The sequence below is a fragment of the Setaria italica genome, chromosome IX (genome assembly GCF_000263155.2).
Source record: "Setaria italica strain Yugu1 chromosome IX, Setaria_italica_v2.0, whole genome shotgun sequence".
In the NCBI taxonomy this organism is placed as follows: domain Eukaryota; kingdom Viridiplantae; phylum Streptophyta; class Magnoliopsida; order Poales; family Poaceae; genus Setaria; species Setaria italica.
In genome coordinates, this window is record NC_028458.1 from 56,149,400 (window position 1) to 56,173,551 (window position 24,152).

The 24,152-nt window shown below is 47.8% G+C and overlaps 3 protein-coding genes across 4 annotated transcripts; 2 read left to right on the plus strand and 1 right to left on the minus strand.

Annotated features, from left to right (window-relative positions):
- Positions 1 to 985: 985 nt before the first annotated feature.
- On the minus strand, positions 986 to 4,160 carry LOC101758252 (cytochrome c oxidase assembly protein COX19). The gene is made up of 5 exons (XM_004985637.3): positions 3,923 to 4,160; positions 2,581 to 2,690; positions 2,339 to 2,427; positions 2,157 to 2,254; positions 986 to 1,372 (listed from the first exon to the last, which is right to left on the minus strand). The coding sequence occupies exons 2-5, from the start codon at positions 2,588 to 2,590 to the stop codon at positions 1,240 to 1,242; spliced, it is 330 nt and encodes a 109-aa protein (XP_004985694.1). The 5' UTR covers positions 2,591 to 2,690; positions 3,923 to 4,160; the 3' UTR covers positions 986 to 1,239.
- Positions 4,161 to 4,303: 143 nt separating this feature from the next.
- On the plus strand, positions 4,304 to 14,411 carry LOC101756101 (cell division cycle protein 48 homolog). The gene is made up of 2 exons (XM_022822850.1): positions 4,304 to 6,175; positions 12,007 to 14,411. The coding sequence occupies exons 1-2, from the start codon at positions 5,510 to 5,512 to the stop codon at positions 14,341 to 14,343; spliced, it is 3,003 nt and encodes a 1,000-aa protein (XP_022678585.1). The 5' UTR covers positions 4,304 to 5,509; the 3' UTR covers positions 14,344 to 14,411.
- Positions 14,412 to 15,441: 1,030 nt separating this feature from the next.
- Positions 15,442 to 17,878, plus strand: LOC101759068 (zinc finger protein GLI1). 2 transcript variants are annotated; one of them, XM_004985639.3, is made up of 3 exons: positions 15,442 to 15,791; positions 15,921 to 16,041; positions 16,144 to 17,878. In XM_004985639.3, the coding sequence occupies exons 1-3, from the start codon at positions 15,627 to 15,629 to the stop codon at positions 17,580 to 17,582; spliced, it is 1,725 nt and encodes a 574-aa protein (XP_004985696.1). In that variant the 5' UTR covers positions 15,442 to 15,626; the 3' UTR covers positions 17,583 to 17,878. The 2 variants fall into 2 exon arrangements, with proteins under 2 accessions (XP_004985696.1, XP_004985697.1); XM_004985640.3 differs by having other exon boundaries at positions 15,921 to 16,032.
- Positions 17,879 to 24,152: the final 6,274 nt, after the last annotated feature.

The following is a 24,152-nucleotide window of genomic DNA, read 5'->3' on the forward strand; positions in this document are numbered from 1 at the left end:
CGTCTAAACTTTGCATAGTTCTATGTCAATATGTGATGAACACAGTATTACACTGAATTGGTGATATAGGCACGAAAGGGCAGCGACTATAAGTAAAGCATGCTCTCTGAGACCGGCAAATTAGTTTTCAGCTGACGCTGCCTTGTCAACAACAGGGAATGCTGACAAAGTTGCACAATTTTCTTGGGCTGGGGCATCTAATCACTTGCATGCCTCATGAACTTTCTCCAGGGACATGTGAGTGCCATGGCAGGCACATAATATCTTCACCTCATTTGTACCAAACTAGTATGTTATACATCAGATATGGTTCTGCCTTTTGGTCCAGACCCTCCAAATTTGACAATTGGTGCGATGCCTGGCCTTATAGCAGAACCCATAAGAGGAGCGCCCAATCAGCCTTCTCAACTTCTGCCGTTCTGCGTGAGCAGATGAAGAAGCACCTGCCTCTGCAGATTGTGAAAGAAAGAAAAGAGCAAACAAATCAAAACTCGATGGCCCATGAGATCAGCTGGTAAAATATTAGAATACCCATGGCACAATCACTAACCTTTTGGTGTCCCTTGCCATCATCAGCTTGCTTGGTCCCCGTTTGCTCAGCTTTGTCTTTTGCAGTAAAAGAAGACACTGAGGTTGAGCACCAAAAGCCCATGAAGAGCTCGTTTCAAGTGTTGGTAGCTGGACTGCCAGGTAACCAAAAGTAACCTGAGAGGCATTTGTCTGGACAGCTAGTCCACCGTTTGTGGGTGGCCTCAACTGCATTGTACACTGATTAGCAATGTTTTGATCTCAAGTAGCTTCTTTTTTTTTTGGCGAAATTCATGTAGCGATTAGGGATATGAAACTGCAAATTAATAACTAAGGCCCCATGTGACACCCCTAAACAATTTACTTAAGAACTTAACATGCTGATAATGCGTCTTTTCCTATAAATAGGAAGAAAAAGAGGCATTCAACTAGTTGAATGGGAGAAAGGCAAAAGCTGTATTCAGAAATGTATGTTTAATATAATCTTCAGCCCTTAATCGTACATGGATCATAATATCACAATTACACTTCAAAGCAGGGGTATGAACACAAATGCCCCTAATATCTTCTTAGGAACGTCAAAGCAGCAAATGCATAAGTTTCAGTATTGGTTCCTAAATTTTTAGTATACCCTTCTTTGTTTTTTACAGATCTCAACAGTTCTCCTGGATGAATAACTTGCATCAGAATCGTACAAAAGTTACATCAAAATCAAGCAGCTATTTTTTTCTCCTTTGGCTCATTAGGAGGGCTCTCCAGTTTGTCGTTCTTGTCAGGAGCTGTGTCCACTTCGTACACATTTCTGAACCCAAGCTCTGACATATCTTGCTTCGCCATCAAGTTTCTGAGGAACATAATAAATTCAGAAATTATAACACCACACATGGGAACAATGGTTTGGAATCTTATCGGAAAGAGCAGCAGCAAACAGAAAAAGAAGCAAAAAATGCAAACATTTTGGTGCAAACTGCACCTTGTTATGAGCTCAGATGCTGAACTTCAGAGATCAAAATTGGTAAGAGCTCACCCCAGTGCCAGTACGCATTCCCAATTTAAAAAGTGAAATGTCATATCTCAAAATAATCACTACTGCACAAAAATGTGTCCTGAGAACTAACTGCCCACTTTTGGTTGGCATACTGGTTGCTTCACTCGGTTGCCAAACACTAACCCGACCCGACCCAACACCGATATGGCAAACGGCACATGTGTTGCACCTGAGGATGCAAACAACATGCTGGGAGGCCAAACTAGCTGCCATAGGCTAATGTAGACATAGCAATTATTTTACTCAACAACTGGAAATAGATCAGAACATGATGTAGCTTGCATAAGTGCCCAAAAGAGAACATATTTGGCAATCTTATTGAAATATTTTTTGAAAAAAAAAATATATTGAAAGCATTTATGAGTGCAGGACAAATAATTAATTACAACCAATAGGGCAACTATACAGAAACTTGTACATTTACCGACACTTCAACACCAATTCATACATATTAATATGTTGCATGCCTTCACAGGGACATTAATTTTACAGTATATGCATGCTAAGCGCAGAACTAGGTTTAGCAAATTATTGATATATGCCAAAAACAATAAGACAATAAGACACTGAGCATAGTAACCTCTCCATCCGACATTCCAGATACTTCTTTGAGAACTGCCGGCATTTTTCAGACTGGAATCCTGTAGATTTCAGGCAGGCAAGATAGTCTTTCTTCTCCTGTTAGAACAGTCACCATTCATATAACAAGTATAGAAATATACAATGACAGTGGTAATATACGAAGAAAGACTGCAGCCTTACGAAGTCACACTCATGCAAGTGATCCAATGGGAATACACCTTTCTCGGGAGGTACAGGCCTCACCCCCCTATTTCCACCAAAAGCACCACCTGTGACAATTCATATTGATATTCAGATCTTCATATTAATATAATCCTGCAACTTAGGAATGGCAGCTCTAAATCTTGTAACTTGTAACAGATGCCTAAAATTCACAAAAAAGGTTGTGCTTAGGAGGTCAACCCTGGATCAGTACTCCTTACCGGCACTCATTTGCAAAAAGGTTGGGGCTTCAATCAGGAATAGTCAAGACTCAAGAAGAAAGGCTTCCAAGAATAAAGAACTATAGCAATCGTGCGGCAAATGCTCAACACTGCAAAAATACAGCAAAGACACAAGTCAAACATTGTAGTAGCGTGCGTGTCATTCGTATGGTGCATTTGGCAAGGACAGTATAGCCGGTAAATGCAGTATACAAAATTTGTCGACTGAAACTTCAGTTTTGTATCAGTGAATACCATTGACGGTTATAGATATCCGGGTACCCTCACGGAGGGCCCAGCCGACCACTAATGGGCCAGCCTGACTTGATGAAGAAGGCAGAAGATAGAGTCCAGTTAGGGCTCCCCACGTATTGTAATTCGACTAGATCTCATCTATAGTAACCGACTAGGGATCCTGCCATGTAACTCTACCCCTCGGAGTATATAAGAGGAGGTAGGAGTACCCTAGGAGGGGAACCGATTCAATCCCTCAACACAACAACCAACACCCGAACGCAGGGTGCAATACAATCCCCCAAAACAGGACGTAGGGTATTATGCTACACTGGCGGCCCGAATCTGTATAAATCTCTGTGTCTTGTGCCTTGCGTTACCATCAAGTTCATGGTCTTGCAATCCTCTCTGCCTACAAATCAACCATCTGGGTACCCCTAGGTGGACCGCCGGTCACTAAATCCGACAGTTAATACAAATTGTCGGATGATAGGAAACCTTTCCTTCGTTATAAAAATATTGAACCACAGGTCAAAACCATAAAAACCCAATACCTAGGCTAAAAAAAATGAATATCCAGTACATGTATTTCGTACTGAAATAATCTGCAAGCTGCACAACAAACAACCATCACCGGATGCATGAAGCTCTGAAGATGCATTTAAATAAGAGTGTTAAGCACTTAAACTAACCATGGAGATTGGACCAAACTTCAGAGTAGCAAGAGATCAGGACATACATATGCATCCAGCTGTGGATCCAGAAAACTAATAGTGTGGGTGAACGAGTTCTGTAATCTAGCAAATAGGAATCAACTATTATGATGTACAGTACGCTTGCATTATGGTTATGGCAACCCCACTCCCTTTGGCAGCTGGGTTGCCTTGTTCGGAAGCTGAATGCGAAGATAAATCTTAGGCAAACCAATTGTTACCCATATAACAGATTCAAAATTAAGCATACAGGTTCAATACAACTAATTCGAAGCTTCATATGATATTGGTCTAATATTCACAAATCGACAAGAAATTGTTTCTATTTCAAATCGATCCTAAACTGGGAAGAAGCCTAATCTACGATCTTTGAGAAATTGAGAACAGAACAAGACCTCACGGCAGCGCCTGTGGCCCGTGAGAATGCGCGGCGGCGAGGCAGTAGGGAGTAGGGACTCCGCACGCAGGTCGGGGAGGACGAAGCTCGCCCAGCTTCGAGAGACTCCCGCGCCGTCACGCCCACGCGTAGCTGAGCGCGAGGGCTGATGCGCTACGCCAAAGCCGCCCGCCACGCCTCGACGCCGTCGGCCGTCGCCGCTCGCGCTCGGTACTTGCTGCCACCGTGAGGAGGGAGGAGAAGGGGTTGGGACTTGGGACTTGGGAGTGATGGCGAGGAGTATCTGTGTGGGCTGAGCCTTCCAAGTTCATGGGCCTCTTGAAGACTTGGAGTTTACTCGATTTTTTGCGGCGGAAGTCCAATTTGGCCCAAATGCATTGCCATCCTTGCCGATCCATAGAATGGCACCTACATGTTTTTCATCCTTCTACGAACGATGCAAAAAATGCCACTTTTGCCCCACGTGGCAAGACAACGCATCGAGCCAGCGTGGATTAAGCATGCTAAATGACTGTGATACCCCTGCTTTTGCTCACATTAGCTATCCCTTTACATCTCTCCTGCCACTGTCGTGCGGGTTATCTTCAACCTCTCTCTACAGCCTCACGTGCGTCCGCCGCTGCTGCGCTCCAGCACGGCCCCCGCGCGCCCTCACCCGCTGCGCTCCGGCCAGCCCCACGCATCCTCGCCCGCCGCGCTCCGGTCGGCCCCCGCGCGTCCGCGTCCGCTGCCGTCACCGCCCTCCAGCCTGGCCCCCCGCGCGCTGTCTCCACTGCCCGCCGCCCACCTGCAGGCCTCGCTCCTCCCGCTGCCGGCCTCGGTTCTCAACCGCACGCGAGTGGATCTTGGGTCCATTTTTTTTTCTTCCCCTGCAACTTTTGATTGGACGGACGCATATTCATCCAAAGCAAGCTGAATAAATTACAAGAACATGGCCAAATCCGTAGAAGATGCTAGCAGCAGTACATCGTGTAGGAGCACGCCGACGGCATCAACATCCACAGCTTGCATTAGGCGGCTGCCTTGAGTTTTCTGCTGGCGGCTCTCAGCCCTGCTCGCGGGACTTACTGTCCTCAACTGCGAGGCCAGCGTGACGCTCCACACCATGGCCGAGGTTGCCTCGGAGTCTGGCGCCGTAAGGTCTCCGGCGCCGGTGATCTCCCTACCTCACCGACGAGAACCGACATGGGGATTGAGCGAATGGGGGAGTTTTGCTGTTGGGGTTGGGACTAGTCTTTGTGGCTGGAGGTAGATGACAGGTGGGTCCCACTGTCAGGGAGACGAGGAGAGGGGATGAGAAGGGGAAACCAGTGCTGCGCAGATAAAGGCAGGGACACCGTGGTCATTGGCATCGCTCATCCACGCTGGCTTGATGACTTGGCTCGCCACATCAGCGAAAGTGACAATTACGTTGCTTCGTTCATATACGGTCGAATGGTAAATATGTAATTAGAGAAGTGACGCTGGTAAGAATAGCAAATAGTTAAATATCGGGAGCAATCCCTTACCACGTTTTGAAGGGCCCACTTCCCATCGCGCATCATCAAAGCCCTAAATCCCTTTTCTCACTTCTCGCGCCGCCACCATGTCGCCGCCGCCGCCGCAGCTGCCACACCCGGTGCCCCGCGAGACGGTGGCCGGCGCCGTCGCCTCCCTGACCAAGTGGATGAAGAAGCGCGCCGCGGAGGGAACCCCGAATCTCCTCGCCGACGAGCGCGACGACCTCGTCGTCCTCCAGCTCTCCCTCCGCCGCGTCCCCGCGTCGCCCACGACCAGGCCACGCCTGCTCCCGCTGCCGCACCCCGTCGTCGCGCACGACGGCGCCTCCGTCTGCTTCATATCCGACGACCGCCCCAACTCGCGGTCCCCGTCCGCCTCCGGCCTCCTCGATGCGTCCAAGTCGCTCCACCGCCTCCCCGTCTCAGAGGTCATCCCGCTCTCCACGCTCCGCACAGATTACCGCCCGTACGAGTCGCGGCGCCGCCTCGCGGCCTCCCACGACCTCTTCATCGCCGACCGCGCCATCCTCCCGCTGCTGCCGCGCGTTCTCGGGAAGGCTTTCTACTCCACCAAGAAGGCTCCGATCGGAGTCGATTTCACCCGCGTCGGGTGGCCGGAGCAGGTCCGCAAGGTGCTCGGCTCCGCTTTTCTGTACCTGCGGTCAGGGACCTGCTCGGGGATCAAGGTGGGGAGGCTGGACATGGAGGAAGAGGAGATCGTGGAGAATGTGATGGCCGCAGTGGTGGCGGCTGTGGAAAGGGTGCCAAAGATGTGGGCCAACGTAAGGGCACTGCATCTGAAGGCTGTGGATTCAGTTGCGCTGCCAATTTACCAGATTGTGCCGGAGTTGGGTATGAAGATTGAGGTGCCTGTAGCGAGATTGGAGGGGGAACTTGGTTCTGGTGAGGTCATTGATGCTGCAGAAGTGGAGACTCTTGGGAAGAAGATTGACAAGAAGAAAAGGACATTGAGGTATGCTGATGCCAATGATGGAGCAGGAGTTGCCAGTGAGGAGAGTGGCAAGAGGAAGAGGAACAAGAAGGAGCAGATTGTGATGCAGGAAGAAGTCCAGGCAGAGATCAAGAAAAAGAGGAGGAAGAGTATTGTCATTCCTGTTGATGAGGGGCGGAAGGTTGGCAGGAAGGGTAAAGTGAAGGGCAAGCGTGACTTTGAAAGTGAGATGGAAGAAGCAAGTATAGACATTAAGAAGAGCAAGAAGGGTAAGATTGAGGAGGGGAAGAAGAAAAAGAAGAGCGTGATGTGTGGAGGAGATGATGGTGAAGTCCTTGTGGATGGACTAGAAGATAAGAAGAGCAAGGGGGTGAGATCGGATGGAAAGGTCAATAAGACGAGGACCAGGGTAAAAGTATAAGGTTACCGTTGATAGTCTCTGCTTGTTAAATGGTGGACTGGCAATGACAATGTTCTGCATTGAAGACAGGTGGATATTCAAAGCAATGATAAACTGGCTTAGTCAATTGTAATATGCTGGAAGAACCATACCGTTTGTCAAAGGTTAAAAACTGTTGTATCAGTAGCAAGATCTCCTAGCAATTATGTTCCAGGATGCTATAACATTTTGGTCTCTCAGGGTTTATTCTGAAGTTCTTCAGGTTTTGTTAGCTTAATAGCTTAAGCCTCTGGGGTATGAAAGTATGGTGAAACTGTTTCTTCTAAGACAATGCACTCCATCTGATCGCAACAATTTTGTATTCATCTAAGAATAGGGTTGTGTTGGCCTTCTCCTCTGAAGTACCTCTCATGTCCTAGATTCTGTCTGGTATACTAGGCGATATTATTTGCATTATCAGACTGTATTTTCTCCCACCATGCACACAGTTATCCAGATTTTACACAATTAACATGATGCTTTACCAATATGAATTGTTCAATCGTTGGGGTGTGTCACGTGTGTGACATGTAATTATATTCTCACTTCCATGGGATACAAATGAATTAGTTGAAATTCCAGGAACTTAGACATTACTCCTTGTGAAGAAAAGAATCTCCACATGTGCTTTGACGTCCATCATCTCAAGTTGCATTCAGGAAAAACTGCCTTTGAATATCCTAAATATTTTGATCTGGCTAACATTTATGTTCAGCAACTCCAATTTCTCATCCTGGTATAGTTTCTACATGCTAAATTCTAATTTCTCATCCTGGTACAGTATGTGCATGCTAAATTCTGCTGATGAGCCATGTTGGTGCGAGCATTCTGAGCATTCAGATTCGAGCAATTCATATCTCTGAATTCTGGAGATGTTATAATGGGATTCACTAGTCTTGCACACGTCATATCCTATTGATTTCATTATTCTGTTCCCTCCGAGGAACACCGTTGCCTTATGAGTCAAGAGACGGTGGACTTGGATATCATTGCTGTCACCATAGGCTGACTATTAGGCATGCACGTCGGCAGTTAACAACACAGCAGTTCACTCGTGTATTCGTGTCGACTGCTTGCCGACGCCAGATGCCAAGCTTCGCCGTCGATGAGAGTGGAGTCAACAGTGCAGTCCGACGAGGCGATGTGACTGCTTTCGCGCCATCTCTGGCAGCCTGCAGTGGTTCGCGCCAGATAAATAGGGAGATACTGTTGTGCTGTAAATTTCGAGAGAGAAAAAAACATACTACGGGCAAGTTGCGTTTGTATGGTCTGACAAACCGTACTTCTGCAAGGCCCCAGCACACAATGGGCTGTATAATCTTGAGCCCAATAGTCTCATCACACAACGTATGAGCTCGTGTGGACTGTTGCTGGGCCGTTATTGTTTCTTTTCGACCCTCCCAGCAAACCAACCAACCCACCAAGCCGTGTATGACCGCTTGGTCGCTTCCGATTTTTTTTTTTTTTTTGCGATGCATAACCGCTTCCACCAAGCCGTCTCCGATCTCTCCTCTCCCGTCTCCCCTATCCCCGATCGGACTTCTTCCGTTCGCGTCTCCCTCCGATCCCTCTCTTTGGTGTGGCTACTCGAAGGCGAATTCGCCACTTGTCCCTTCAAGAATAGAGCGCATATGCACCTATGGCAAAAAAGAAAAGATTTTGTATGCATGCGAACAAAGACAATATTGATAATATCATCCACATGCGTGCAGTTTTGAAATTTAAAAAATAATAAATCATAAACTGAGCATCGAAATTAAATTTCGATTGCACCACTATTTTTTACGATAAGATCTTTAAAACAAGATCACACTCTGACTATATTTGGATGATTTTTTAAAAATATATTTTTTAAATATGAAATATTAAATTTGATTACAGCGAACAAATACTTGAATAACCAGAACAAATAATTGTCTAATATGAAAAAAAGTTAACAGGGTGAACAAATGATTATAAACAGCGAATGAAATACTAAACATCATGAAGATTGCATGATACAAATAAAATAGATGTATAGTAAATAAAAGATTGAAAATTTGATTGTGTAAGATAAGGTAGTAGAATTTTTTTTGAAACAAAGCAAGAGCACTGCTACTTCATTTAAGGAGATAAAAGTTCAAAGTCACATGTAGTTCGATATTACATAAATGGATAAGTTCTCTAAGATAACTCATAAGAAAATAAGATACACTACCCCAACTCGGGGGAACCACGCGCTCACTGATGCATTGTCACCTCCTCTTGAATCAAGTCAAACACTTGTATTGGCCTTAGAGATTTTCCTTCAAAAACTTGACGATTACGTTCCTTCCATATATTTCATGTTTGTCATGATCAAGTATGCAGCCACTGATCTTCTTTGCTTCTTGCTGAAAGGCTCTAGTGATCGTGTCCACCATGTTTCCATTTCATCCTCATCAATTGCAGGCATGCAGATAGTTCCTCCCGACTAGATGCTTACTAGCACCCAGGTTTCTTTGGCATAACAGCATTTCAGACATAGGTGGACAGCTGTTTCATTTTCCTGATCACACAAAGGGAAAATTATGTGACAGTCCCAGTTTCTAGCTATCATCTTATCAGCTATTAGGGTCTTGCTCTGAATTAGCAGCTATGCAAAGAACTTGTGCTTAGCTTCAGTGTAGGCCCTCCAAATGTCGCTTGCTTCAAAAGTAGTAAACGATCCTCTGAATTGTGCCTCATAAGCAGATTTTAAAGTGTATGAGCCACTTGCCATCCATTTCCATTCGATTTGGTCCTCGTCCTCATTGAATTGCACGTCATGCACCAACTCCCAAAGGGTTATGAATTCTGCCATTTCCTCCATTATTTGCATTCTTCATAAACCTCTAGTCCAATTATGATCAATCATATCATCCCGAACTGTTCTGTTCTTTCGCCATGCCAGTTTGTATAATGGTGGAGCTATATCTCGAGGAGCCCTACCATTAATCCAGGAGCATTGCTAGAACCTAGCCTTGTTACCATTAACCACCGTGCTTGCTCTAAATAGCTGCTTGTCCACTTCATCACATGAAGTTTTAAATCCTACCCAAGGCTATCAATATCAGTCCACTCAAACCACAACCATCTAAGCCGAAGGGCTCTACCGAATGCTCCAAGTTCAAGGATGCCCAATCCACCTAGGTTCTTTGGCATTGTAGTTTTCTGCCATTTTACTAAACAATGTCCTTCACTTGCTTGCTCTGACCCTTTCCATAAGAAATTTCTTATGATTTTATCTATTTTCTTCAATATCCATTTCTTTAGTGCAAAAGTTGTGATGAAATAGATTGGCATTGAAGTTAGCACAGACCTGACCAGTGTGAGCCTGCCAGCTTTTTTAAGGCACTTTCCCTTCCATGCAAGAGAGTTTTGCTGCTACTTTATCAATGAGTGGTTGAATTTCAATCCTTGTTAATTTTCTGAGGCTCGGAGGCAAATCCAGGTATTTGCATGGGAAGGTTTTAATTTGGCATGGCATCCTTTCCATAATAGAGCTGATCTCAAGTCCCTCACATTTGATGGGATGTGTAGCACTTTTGTCCAAATTTATTTTCAGTCTTGATACTCTACCAAATGCATCAAAGATTATTCTTATCATCTCAATTTCCTCTGTAACTGGGTTGACAAACACAACTGCATCATCTGCATATAAGCTTATTCTGAGTTTTGCTGTTCTTCCTTGGATTGGTGACAAGGTGGACTCATTTTCAGGAATTGTTAACAGCCTTTGCCGTGGCTGTAATGCTAGGATAAACAACATAGGAGACAATGGATCTCCCTGCCGAAGGCCTGTTCGATGCCTGAATTTTCTAGTTTAAGACCCATTTACTAGCACAGTTGAAGTTGCTGTATGCAGTAGGATAGAGGCCCATTCCCTCCATCTGCTCCCAAACCCCATCTGTTCCATAAACTCCATCGGATAATCCCATTTTACTATGTCAAAAGCCTTTGCAATGTCAAGCTTTAGGAACAAAGTCAGCCTTCTTTGTTTGTGTAGCTCTCTGATCAGGTTTTGGGTGTACAAGAAGTTGTCATGCATGCTTTTCTTTCTTATGAATGCACTTTGGTTTCTTAACACTAGATCATTTAGGACCTGTGATAGTAGAATATGAATGTCAAGTTAGAAGATTCTTTTAAAATCATACAGCTAGAACAAATTATACGAACTAAAATTTTATACGAATCAAACAATTTATATAATCTCATGGAACAAAAATAAATACACCCGAAACAAATTATACGAACTAAAATAGTAGTAAACATTGAAATATTATATGAATTCACAGAACAAAAGATCTATATACCTCGAACAAATTGCCAGAACTCATAGAGCAAGTATATATACACCTAGAATAAATTATATGGACTTACCAAATATAAATTTGTACACTTGGGATAAATACATTATGGACATATAACACTATTTTAATCCACGAGTCTATATGGATGACCAGTTCAATCATAAAAAGGGAATAAATGAGTCGGTGTCACGAATGAATGAGTCTATTAAACACATAATTTTACACTCCAAGCTAAGTAATGATCTTGAATGTACATACTGAGAAAAATATATATAATATTTTAAAAAAATAAAAGAGAAAAGTAAAAATAGAAAAGGAAATAGAGAACGAAAATGAATCTAATAAGGAAAAAAAGAAATCTAAATTACGTACACGAAGAAATATACAGAAGAGAATCTGAGGCGCTCCATTGGCTGGCCGCGGGGTCGATGGCGACGCCCGGGTGGGGGGGGGGGGGTGTGGTTCGCTCTCGAGCGGGTCAGGCTCGGCGGTGGGGCTCTCCTGGAAATAATCGGCCAGTCTGGCCCGGGGCCCGCGGGCGATGTGTGACGCCGACGCAGTCGGAGATTCCATTGCATAACGGAGGCCCAGCCGTGTCCGAGAACGTCTTTGATCTCCTCTCCTCCGGTCCAGCCGTCTCCCGATCTACTACTCTCTCTTCCTTTCCGAGTCGGCTTGCCAACGGAGGCCCAGCCGCAATAAAAAGCCCCGAGCCCCCAGCCCTCCCTACCAAACGCAGCCAGAATCGAAGGATTCGAGAGGCGCGCGCTTGACAAAAGAGAGCGTGCAGCGTCGAGAAACAAAAGCCTGTCTCGCTAACACAACACCATGGCCGACGACGCAGCCGCCGCGTCGTCCTGTCCTACTCCTACCGCTACGAAGAAGAGAGCCGCGAACCGGCTGGTGGTAGAGGAGGCCACCACCGACGAAAACTCCGTCTGCAACCTCCACCCTGCAACCATGGAGGAGCTCTCCATCTTCTCCGGCGACATCATCCTGCTCAAGGGGAAGCGCCGCCGCGACACGATCTGCATGGCCGTGCCGGACGAGGAGTGCGGCGAGAACAAGATTAGGATCAACAAGGTGGTCCGCTCCAACCTCCGGGTGCGCCTCGCCGACGTCGTGTCCGTGCACCAGTGCCATGACGCCAGGTACGGGGCGGCCGTCCACGTCCTCCCCCTCGACGATACCGTCGAGGGCATCACGGGGGACCTCGTCCAGGCCTACCTCAAGCCCTACTTCGACGACGCGTACCGCCCCGTCCGCAAGGGCGACCTCTTCCTCGTGCGCGGCGGCATGAGGAGCGTCGACTTTAAGGTCGTCGACATCAAGCCCGCCGCCGAGTACTGCATCGTCGCGAACAACACCGAGATCGTCTGCGAGGGCGAGCCCGTCAAGCGCGAGGACGAGGAGAGGCTCGACGACGTCGGCTACGATGACGTCGGCGGGATGCGGAAGCAGCTGGCGCAGATCAGGGAGCTGGTCGAGCTGCCACTTCGTCACCCGCAGCTGTTCAAGTCGATCGGCGTCAAGCCTCCCAAGGGCATCCTTCTCTACGGCCCGCCCGGCTCCGGCAAGACCTTGATCGCCCGTGTGGTGGCGAACGAGACCGGGGCCTTCTTCTTCTGCATAAACGGTCCCGAGATCATGTCCAAGATGGCCGGCGAGAGCGAGAGCAACCTCAGGAAGGCGTTCGAGGAGGCCGAGAAGAACGCTCCGTCCATCGTCTTCATCGACGAGATCGACTCCATCGCGCCCAACAGGGACAAGACCCACGGCGAGGTCGAGAGACGCATCGTCTCCCAGCTGCTGACGCTCATGGACGGCCTCAAGGCGCGGGCGCACGTCATCGTCATGGGCGCCACCAACCGCCCCAACAGCATCGACCCCGCCCTCAGGCGGTTCGGCAGGTTCGACCGCGAGATCGACATCGGCGTGCCGGACGAGGTCGGCCGCCTTGAGGTGCTGCGCATCCACACCAGGAACATGAAGCTCACCGAGAACGTCGACCTCGAGGTCGTCGCCAAGGACACGCACGGCTACGTCGGCGCCGACCTCGCCGCCCTGTGCACCGAGGCCGCCCTGCAGTGCATCAGGGAGAAGATGGACGTGATCGACCTCGACGACGAGACGATCGACGCGGAGATTCTCAATTCGATGGCCATCACCAACGACCACCTCAAGACTGCCCTCGCCGGCACCAACCCGTCGGCTCTACGCGAGACCATGGTCGAGGTGCCCAACGTCAGCTGGGCGGACATTGGCGGCCTCGAGGGCGTCAAGCGGGAGCTTCAAGAGACCGTGCAGTACCCCGTGGAGCACCCGGACAAGTTCGAGATGTTCGGCATGTCCCCTTCCAAGGGCGTGCTCTTCTACGGGCCCCCCGGCTGCGGCAAGACGCTGCTGGCCAAGGCGATCGCCAACGAGTGCCAGGCCAACTTCATCAGCGTCAAGGGCCCCGAGCTGCTGACCAAGTGGTTCGGCGAGAGCGAGGCCAACGTGCGCGAGATCTTCGACAAGGCGCGCCAGTCCGCGCCGTGCGTCCTCTTCTTCGACGAGCTCGACTCGATAGCGACACAGAGGGGCGGCAGCGTGGGCGACGCCGGCGGCGCCGGGGACAGGGTCCTCAACCAGATGCTCACGGAGATGGACGGCATGAACGCCAAGAAGACGGTGTTCGTCATCGGCGCCACCAACCGGCCGGACATCATCGACCCGGCGCTGCTCCGCCCCGGCCGCCTCGACCAGCTCATCTACATCCCGCTGCCGGACGAGGCATCGCGGCACCAGATATTCAAGGCGTGCCTGAGGAAGTCCCCCGTCGCCAAGGACGTCGACCTCGGCGCGCTGGCCAAGTTCACGGCGGGCTTCAGCGGCGCCGACATCACGGAGATTTGCCAGAGGGCGTGCAAGTACGCCATCCGCGAGGACATCGAGAAGGAGATCGAGCGGGAGAGGCAGGCCAGGCCGGAGGACATGGCGGTGGACGGCGCCGAGGACGAGGAGCCGGCGCAGATCAAGGCCGTCCACTTTGAGGAGTCGATGAGGTTCGCGCGGAGGAGCGTCAGCGATGCGGACGTCCGCAAGTACCAGGCGTTCGCGCAGACGTTGCAACAGTCGCGGGGATTCGGTAGCGAGTTCCGCTTCTCCAAGCAGCCCCAGGCTGCGGAGGCTGCTGCGACGGCCGACGCTGACGCCGAGGATGACCTTTACAGCTAATCCATGTACTATAGGCTGGCAATTAGCATAGAATCTGCTATTTTCTTATTGATTTTTTCTGCACTCATTTTTCCATCGTATTTCATTACCTCCTTGTATGAGCGAGTGTGATAAATGATCAAGAAATAGACCATTGTTCTATGAAGGGAAAATAACTAGCGTTTTCGCGTGCTGAATAACCATGGCGAGTTCATGAATAAACTTGATTTGCAGCGATCACCGTGGAATTCAATTTATGATCCATATACTCCAGGATATAATGGTTAAGATTTATTTCCATGTTTAAGTTTCAAAAAAAGATTTATTTCCATGAAGATCGGGACAACCAGTTTGGAGAGGAAAGAAGTGCTCGGTTTGCGATCCAGGTGCAATCGCATAGCTTTTTTTAGATGCAAATGGCCGTCCATCATTTCAACTTTTCCTTACACACTAGTTTAACAGCTAGCACACATTGCCCTCTGCCACTATAGCCAAATAATAAAAAGGGAGACAAGTCTTAGGAGGCGCGAATCCTCTTATTTGATTGCCATGTTGTTGCAATGCTCAACACGTGCAACAGATGAACAGACTATGTTCCTGCCCTCGTTGCAAAATAGCCTAAAATCTAATCCAGAGTACATGCATAACATACTAACATAGTACACATTTTTCTTATCAAAGACAACATTAAGCCATACTGTCCAAACAAAAAGCACCTGCCTACCAAAAAGTTGTCTTTTGTGCTTGTTGTCAATCCCATTCAACCACGGACTGTACTAGGCCAAAAGAAATATGCACTATTCTCCAAAGGTATCTAGACACATGATAATCAAAGAAAAAAATTAAGTGTTTCATGATTATTAGGTAAGTAACATTTTTTCACTGTCTTGCTATTTTTCGTAAAGAAAAGGTAAGTTGTTTCATGATTAGTAACATTTTTTCACTGCTTTGCCATGCCAAAGTGAATTATGCGAGAAAGGAAAGCCCTAACACTAGTCTAAACACAACACACAGGCTGGCTAGAGAGCGTAAAGAGAAGCCGAAGCGAAGGAGAACACAGGGAACGCAGCCGCACAAAAGGGAGGTGAAAGCCACACCACGCCACCTCGCTACCAGAAAATTCCCCCCAAGGGGCCAGGCCAGGGCACAACACAGGGCCAGGAGGCGAGAGCTCCCGGCCGAAATTCCCCAACCCCTCCGCGCAGCGTCCGCTTCCGCGTGCGCCTGCCTTCCCTACCCCACCGCGCCACCACCGACCACCGTCTCCGCCGTCTTCCCCCCCTGCGGCGCGGCGGGCCAGCGCCATGCGCATCCGCCGCTACGCCGCGCGCCTCCTCTCCTCCTCCTCCACGGGCGGCGCCACCACCGCCGCCCCCTCCTCGCCGCCGCCGCCGCCTGCCGCGTCATGGCTCCACGCCGCCGCCGACGACTGCTGCGCCTTCTGCGACCTCAACCGCTCCGGCCCGCAGGTAAGCCGATCCCCCCTCCTCTCCCCCGTTCCCTATCGCTGCATTATTCGGGCCGCTTCGCCGTGAAGGGGGTTGTTTTGCTTTCGTGCGGGGGTTGTAACAGTGGGGGGGTGTCCGGTGGAATCGCAGGAGGGTCCGGACGCCATCAAGCACAAAGGGCACATTGCCGGCTGGGTGCCGGAATCCGATGTCAGGGGCGATGGGCGCGTCCGCCAAGCTCAACACCTGACTTCTCCGGAAGGTTTGCAATGTATTTCCCTTCTAAGTATCATCTGTGTTTGCGGGGTTTACACCATGGCAACTGCTAACGCACAAATTTGTGTTCTTTTTGGTGTTTCACGAATTATTGCAGTTAAGAAATGCAAGACTGATCATGGACGCAATGTAAATAAAACTTCTGTGGGGCTGCGAGCACCAAGGGGCTTTTCTGGGGTTAGTGAAGCTGGTGCTGAGCCTGCAGTCAAGCCTGGACCTTTGGTTGTAAATGATGCTGCTATTGGACAGGAAGTTAAATGTAAATTTTCTCTTATGAGTGATGCCGCCAAGCCAGAGGTTACAGGGGGAGATTCTCTCGTGAATGGATCGACCACTGAATTAGACGTTTTGAAGGATGCCCCATTTGCTAATGAAGCGGTCCATGATCCAGAAGTCACAGATAAAGTTTCTACTGAGACTAAAGCTGCCACTGTTACAAGCATTGCACCAGAAGTTGCAGGGATGCCTTCTCGCAAAGCTGTTACTGATCCAGGAGTTACAGTCACCATGCTCAGGACAGGTTCCCTAAGTACTGAAGGTGCCGATGGACCAGAAGTTACAGGGGCAGCTTCTATCATGCATGAAACCACTAAACTGGAATCTGCAGGGGAGGATTATATTGCTAGCAAACCTGCTGCAGAACCTGAAGATTCCAGCAGAGCTTCTTCCAATGTAGATGCTACTGCTGCTTTAGATAAGTCACAGCTGCATAGTTGTAATCCAAACATAGGCAACGTGCAGCTTGGAAATGCTGGAGAGACTGTTGCAAGTGCAGTGCAACCTTCTGGATGTGATGCTGCAAAAGTTGGCAGTTCTGTGAATTCCACAAGCAATGGTCCAGTTGGAGCCAAAGGTCCAACTGTTGAGGGAGGAATGCCAAATGATAGATCTGTTACACCCAGAGTTTCATATGTATTTGACATAGTGGCTCGAAGCATCGGTACTTCAGGCAGAACAGATATTATTTGTTATGCTAGGCGGAGAGGTAAGAGGAAGCTGGAGTTGCTGAAGGTAAAGATGGAAAATATTGAATTGGAAGACGGTGTTGTATGCGAGGAAGGGACACTGGAGAGAACTGGTCGCTGTGAGAGTGTCTTGTCCAATGCTGGATCCGTAGATGTTAAACTTGCCGACATAAAGAAGGAACTTATGGATGATTCAGCTGCAAGCAAGGTTAAAAAGACGAAGAAAAACAGATTTGAATGTAATATTGATTATTGCCAGATGACATTCAAGACAAAAACTGAGCTTTCTGTTCACAAGAAGAACATGTGCACTGTCAAGTCATGCAGCAGACAGTTCAGATCCCACAGGTACCTGAGACGCCACCAGAGTGTTCACAATGATGATATGCCTTACAAGTGCCCATGGGATGGTTGTGGTATGGCTTTCAAGTGGTCATGGGATCGGACTGAGCATTTCAAGGTCCATGCTGGGGTGAAGCCTTATAAATGCACGACTCCTGGGTGCAACAAAATATATAAGTTTGTTTCAGACTTCACCCGGCACAGGAGGAGGTGCAAACCTCAGAGGTAAAAGCTTGCTTGATACTACAGAATTAGGATAGTAGTGAAGTTTGTGCTTGCTACTGTAGATGTCTTTATTCATTTGCTAGGAGATCTTCGCGCAACTGTTCTGACAACTTACAGTGGGATTGGTCGTTTCTTTGTTGAGGAAAATGCTAAAATCTTTAGCTTAGAAACCTGAGTATCTCAAACTATCTGTGTACATTTGTGGAGGCTAGTTGATAATATTCGCACTGGTTACAACCAGCGCTGTATCGAATCTTGAGACCTAGAGCTGTAAATGAGAAGCTATTTTTTTATTTTTTATGATTTTGTTTCAGCATAGTATTCCATGCTTATTTATTTACTTGGGTAGTTGGGTTAACATGTTTGCACCAAAGTACAACGTACAATCTGAGGTTAGTCTATTTTGATTGCTCAACCTGTCATATATATAAACGATTTCTGCTACATTCAACTCATCATCTTTATACTCTTAGGAGATGCAATCTCATATCCTTAAATTTGTGATGTTGTTTGCAACTTTGTACCATGTGGTTATATAAATGAAGCTAAATCACAAAGCCATTGCTTTTTCTGGATGCCTGATGAACTTTAGAGCTGCTCAAACATTAAGTAATGTGATATGTCCATTTTCAATGCGAGCTCCATGAAAATAAATATCACATCTTTCTATTTTTGGAGTGCTGCTTATATGCTTTCCAAGAAGAATGCATGGACCGTAAATATTTTTTTGGGTTGATTTCAACCTAACTATTGATGAAGCACTATAGATTATGTGACATTATCAGTTCAGAAATTGCAGAAGATACTAAGTTTTGAACTCTGGTGCTATGGTTTTTACCTGATATGCATGCTAACTCGGATTTGCTTTTATGCTCTTGCTACCTGAACCACTATCAAGCTAGCAAATTTGTTCGTTGAAAGGGAAACAATAAGAACTTGTTCTCAAACATAAATACTGTAGTGTTATGAATAGAATAGTCAGGAGCATCCTGTATGATTTTAGTGACCAATCCCACTTTTTACAGATAGATAATTACATGTAATAGTTTAGTGCATTGATAGATTTCTTTTTTTTTAAACACATTGATAGATTTCTACTAGATTGCAAAAGCAAAAACTATGGTTGAGCCATAGCAGTACATAAGTGCAGCTGTTCTTTGGCAAGAAAAAGGTTTTGAATCTTTCATTTTTTACCAAAAAAAAGTCTGTCAAGCTAAAGAAAGTTGACACTTTTGGACTATGGGTGACATTTCCTGCTTGCAAGGTACATCTGCTGTTGCTTCTTCTTCATTTGGCTTCTTATACAGGATTTCAAGCAATGAGTTGTTGAAATAGCTAGATGGGATGCTTATTGGCCCGTATGCTTCTTTGTTAAACATCCGCAAAATAAACGATGACTGTGTTTTTAGGTAGCAGTATTAGGTTAAAATGACTTTTGCCTTCAAATCCTGATGGCTCTAGTTAATTTCATGACTGAAGTGAATACAGTAGCAACTAGCGAGTAGCGACTATACCAGTGTGTAGTTGGTTCATAGTTAAACTTCATGACTGAAGTGGATACAGCTACTTATTTTTTCAAGTATCATGGTGATGGTTGCCAATGATGAATATGTTGCTTTATTGGGTCTTCGACAAGAAGAGGAAGGTTTTTGCGTGAGAAACCCACTCTGTTTTTTTCTTAATTCAATCCTATCAGACTTGTGTACTTGAGGATAGAATGCTGAAAAGATTATCAGCTCTTTGGGATCTGCAGCTGAGGACAATGATTTTTGGTCCAAGCTTTTCTGCCTCCAATCTTTTGTGACGCTTCAGTCTATTTGCTTCGTTCTCTGCATGTATCCTTGAACTGGGTCCTAATACTTGAGACCTCGTGATGGATGGGTAGAATGTTTGCCAAAATTCGATTCCAAGTTATTCGGTGGATGGCGATTGCGCGAAGCTGATTCTGCCTTCGCGCGCGAGGCGAGGCAGCGAGCGGCCGGGGGCTCATCGCCCAGGCGCTGCGGCGCTGGTGCTGCAGCTGCCCCACGCGCGGACCGCAACGCTGCGCACGTGGGTGTGTCGTTATTTTTTTTATTTTCCATTTTTTCCTATTCAATTTTTTCATATCATTTGTATTTAAGTAAATATCGTTTGCATGTAAGTTTTGTGCATGAAATTGTTCAACAATATTTTCAAAGTTGTGGCAAGCGTTATTTATATAAGTTCTGTGTATCATGAAAGTTGTACTGCAAATTATCACATAAGTTTTTGACTTGTTGTTAGCAAAAAACTATATATATAAATTGTGTGCATAATAAGTTATAAATTACTAAAAATGAAAGTTCGATGATGTTCTTTTATAAGTTGTACATAAGTGTTGATTTATTGTTAGAAAAAAGTTATATGAATAAATTGTATGTAAATTACTAAAAATGAAAGTTTGATGTTATCCTTTTAGAAGTTGTACGTATAAGTTCTGTATACCATCAAAGATGCGTTATATCTCATAAAAATTGTTAGTACAAAGTTATACATTAAAGATTAAAGTTATGTATATAATTTACAATGTTCAAAAAGGAAAATTGCGGGATTTTTTTTTAAAATGTTAAGTTTGGTCATCCTAGCGCGTGCTGATTAGAGAGTCCCAGTTGTGGCTATGTCTAGTTAGAGTGTGATATCTGCAGTTAAATATACTACTCCCATTCATCTTTTAATTTATTACGAGAATAATCCGTCCTGCACAGCCGCCTCGCTCAAACCCGGTCTCCTTTTCTCTCTATCACCCTCCTTCCGTGAGACGCAGTTTGGCTCTTGTACAGTTCAGAGGAAGGGACCCTAACATTCTCCATGTCGCTCGATGAATGTGGCGGATCACGCGTGGACTTCGCAAGTGCCATGCGGCCACGGAGTCGGTCGACGATATGCACCGACTGCCCGGCCGGCCGCGACGCAGAACACGGAGCAGAGCGAGCAACTTGCTCTGCTTTGCCGATGCCCCCTCGTCCCACGTCCCAGGCTCCTAGCGTGCCTCAGACAGCTATCGGCGTCTGCAGCACCCGCTTCCCGGCGCACACCGCCGGTATCCCCGCGCGCGGCGGCGCTTGCCGGTGGTTGATGGCCACGCCCTGGTGCCTACGTATATCGGGTAGTGTACGTGATGAGAAACCTAAAGCGAACATGACGAAGCAGCTCCTTAGCACGTGGCGCCTTAGTTAAAATTGATCTGACCGCTGCGGATTCAGGTTCATTGTATCCGCCGTCTCTTCGACGTCCATAAAATGACCAAATAGTGATTGAATTTGATAACATATATATAAAAAGAGCCAAAGAACTTTTTAAATTGGAAGCCCTAAACTATCGGCCTATACAACACAATCGGATGTTTATTTTTTAGCAATACTTATATGTGTTCTCCATGCACACAATTGTTGCGTGTATATGGACTACGCACATGAACACATACACCTGCTAGTGCCGCTTGTTCGTCGACATTTTGACGCTAAACGGACTCGCACATGGTATGGACACTAACAACATACGGAAGAATCCCATGTCAAAACCGACCCGCTATCTGGTTCCAAACATCCATATAAGGCATATAAACCGAAATGCAAACATCTCACTAAAAAATTGTAATATGCATTAAAACTTTCTCCAAAATGATACAACACAAGTCACCAAAGATACGGGTATCTCCTAACTTGCAGTAACCATGGCAGAGGTAGTACAGGCAGAGTGGGAAGGGAGGAGGAGTAGGAGCGGAGGATGATCTCATGATTAAGCATATGGGGGTGTAGAGTCCACATATAGCTCTACAAGCAGGCCTCCGAAGGCGTGGCCGCTGGGAGGATGTGGGCAGTGGAGACGTTGATGTGCGAAGACGGCAGCGCAGGCGTGGGTGATGGGAGCAGAAGCGCCTCTTACGGTGGTGCCTTAGGCTATGTCTGTGCGGTGGCGCAAAAGCACAAACCCAGCATCCTCGAAAGATTACTCCGGATCCACATGGTAGATTATGGTAGCCAATGAGCGCTGGAGAGGGGTCCGAGCAGATCTAGGCTAGGATTTTTCCACTAGCTGTTCTTTTTGCCTCTCTTTCTCTTCTCACCGTATACAAGATATGTTATGTGTTCTGGATTTTTTGACCGAACATATAAGAGAAATCCTTAATAAATAAAGAAAAAAAAGAGTTGTATGTACATGCAAGACTATTAGGAACTGAAGGATCCAATAACCCTCGGGTCATTAGGGGTTAATTGTAGGTAAAAGTGGTTGGACCGCGTAAAAGTGTTGGCCATATATACAACTATCGTGCATATGGACTACACACAAATACATGCACCTGGCAATAGCTTGTATATATCACGCGCGTACACATCATATAGCTCGCATATGGACACTATTAAGATTTGAAAGGATCCCGTGTCAATACCAATGCAACCTGCTATCTGGTTCCCGGCCGGCCAAACATCCATAGAATAGAAGATGTATGATCTAAATGCCCACAGCTCGACTAAGAATAGTAGTATACATTAAAACTTTATCCAAAACAATACAACGGATGCATGTCTCCACTCCAACAGATACAAAGGATAACACGACTACACCGCGACACAACCGACGACAGGCATGTGCTACGAAGCAAGATAAGCACAAAATGATTAACAATCTAAGCACACGGAAGTCACTTACGACTGTCTTTTTAGCGAAGAATCGCGGTGCTCGAACGCATGGAAGACGAAGGCAACTAGGGCATGCAACGACTCGAGTGTGTCCATATTCTCAAGCGCTTCCTCGCCAGTCGCCACCTTCGAGCCCATGTTTGCTTAAGGAAAGCGAAGCCACCTTCCTCTGGAGCTCCTGTATGTGCTGCCACCTACTTGTGTTTGTGTGGATCTTCAACGCCGCTGGCAATAGAAGCTTCCACACGGTTGGAACTGCTGTAATTTCCACGTTGCTTTCCACGGAAGGGGCCGAACGGTTCAGGGTAGTAGAACGCTCCGCCCGAGTAATCGTCTACCTTCCTCTTTCGTGGCTGCTTGGAGCTTGGCCGCGCACCCGTGGGCGATGGCGGCGGCGCTGCTTTTGAGCTCGCCGGCGCATCACTCGCCAACGCTGCTCCGGTGATGGACGACGGCGCACTTGTCCGAGCTCGTTTGGAGCTAGACGAGGCCTTCCAGGGATCTGCTTCGTCGGAACTGGCCGACGCCTTCTGCGAAGCTGAATTAGAGCTGACCCCATGCGCTTCCTTTCTGGAGTTGTAGCACGAGCGGCTCTGGTGCAAGTGCTTCTCACATAGTGTGTGGGGCACAGCGGCGTCCTCGCCACATCTCCATTTCCTGCCGTCGGTCTTCTTGCACTTCAATGGCTTATTATGAGCAGTGACCACCTCCTTCTTGATCACCTTCGCTATCATATTCTTGTTGGAACAACCCTTCTTCTGCTGACTTCCATCTCGCTTCAGCTTCTGGTTAACCTGCTGCTGCTTCTGCTCCGTAATATTGTCCTCCACTTTCTTCTTCTTCAAAAGGAAAATCTCCTCCTCCTCCTCCACCTCAGCCTCAGTCTCTACCTCCTCCTGATGCAACACGAACTTCACGTTCTTGGAACCCAACCCAGGGTTCTCGCGGGGTTCCCTCCAGGCGTCGCCAACGAGACCATCCTTCAGTTCCTGCATGCATATATAGCAAACCAACAGCCAGAAGATGATCAAGCACAGAAAAATTTCCTTACCTCCCCCAGCCGAGCACACCACGACCACCGGCCTCGAACGCGACTTTTGCAGTGAGAGCTAGCACTGTCGAATGGGCAAACGGAACCCTACACGTACGCACATGCGCGGGCACGACGGCAGCCCAAACCGAAATGGCAAAGAAAAAAGGAACGGACGTGGGCTGGGGAAAGCGCCTTCGGTACCCCGGTACTAGAGGTCAAATAACCAGTACTAAGGGGGACTTTTAGTACCAGTTATTTATACCAACCGCATCCCGCTGCCGCGCCTCCCCCACAACCCGTCGGCCTCCGCTGCAGGCCCCGGCCACGCGCCGCCGTAGCCCTGCCGTGACCCGGAGAGAGAGAGAGAGAGAGAGGGAGAGAGAGGGAGGCAGGGAGGGAGGGAGGGAGGCGGCGTACTCGCGGAGCCACTGTTGTCACCGTTGTCGTTGCGCTGCCGCCCACCACCTTCCTCACCCGTAGCCACCGTCGCCGGATCCAGCTCCTCTCGCCCATGCGCTGCCACTGCTCTCGCCTTACCGCCGCTCCTCACTGCTGCGCGCGAGTGAGGAGTGAGCGAAGAGGGAGAGGAGGGGAAGCTGAGGGAGGGCTAGCGGAGAGAAAGGAGGGCCGAAGTAAGGGGCGGCGGAGAGAAGAGGGCAGGGCGGCGAGAGAAGAGGGCTGGCAAGAGTGGGAGAGGTGGGGGAGAGAAGAGGGCCGGTGGGAGAGGCAGTGGTCAAGGGAGAGAGATGCGTGAGGGAGGATACGACTGTGGCAGAGGGAGAGACGGAGGGGGAGGGGAGTGGAACCGAGGTGCGATAAGTACCGGGTGGAGTCTCCACCTGGTACTAAAGGCCCTCAGGCACATTAGTACCGGGTGGAG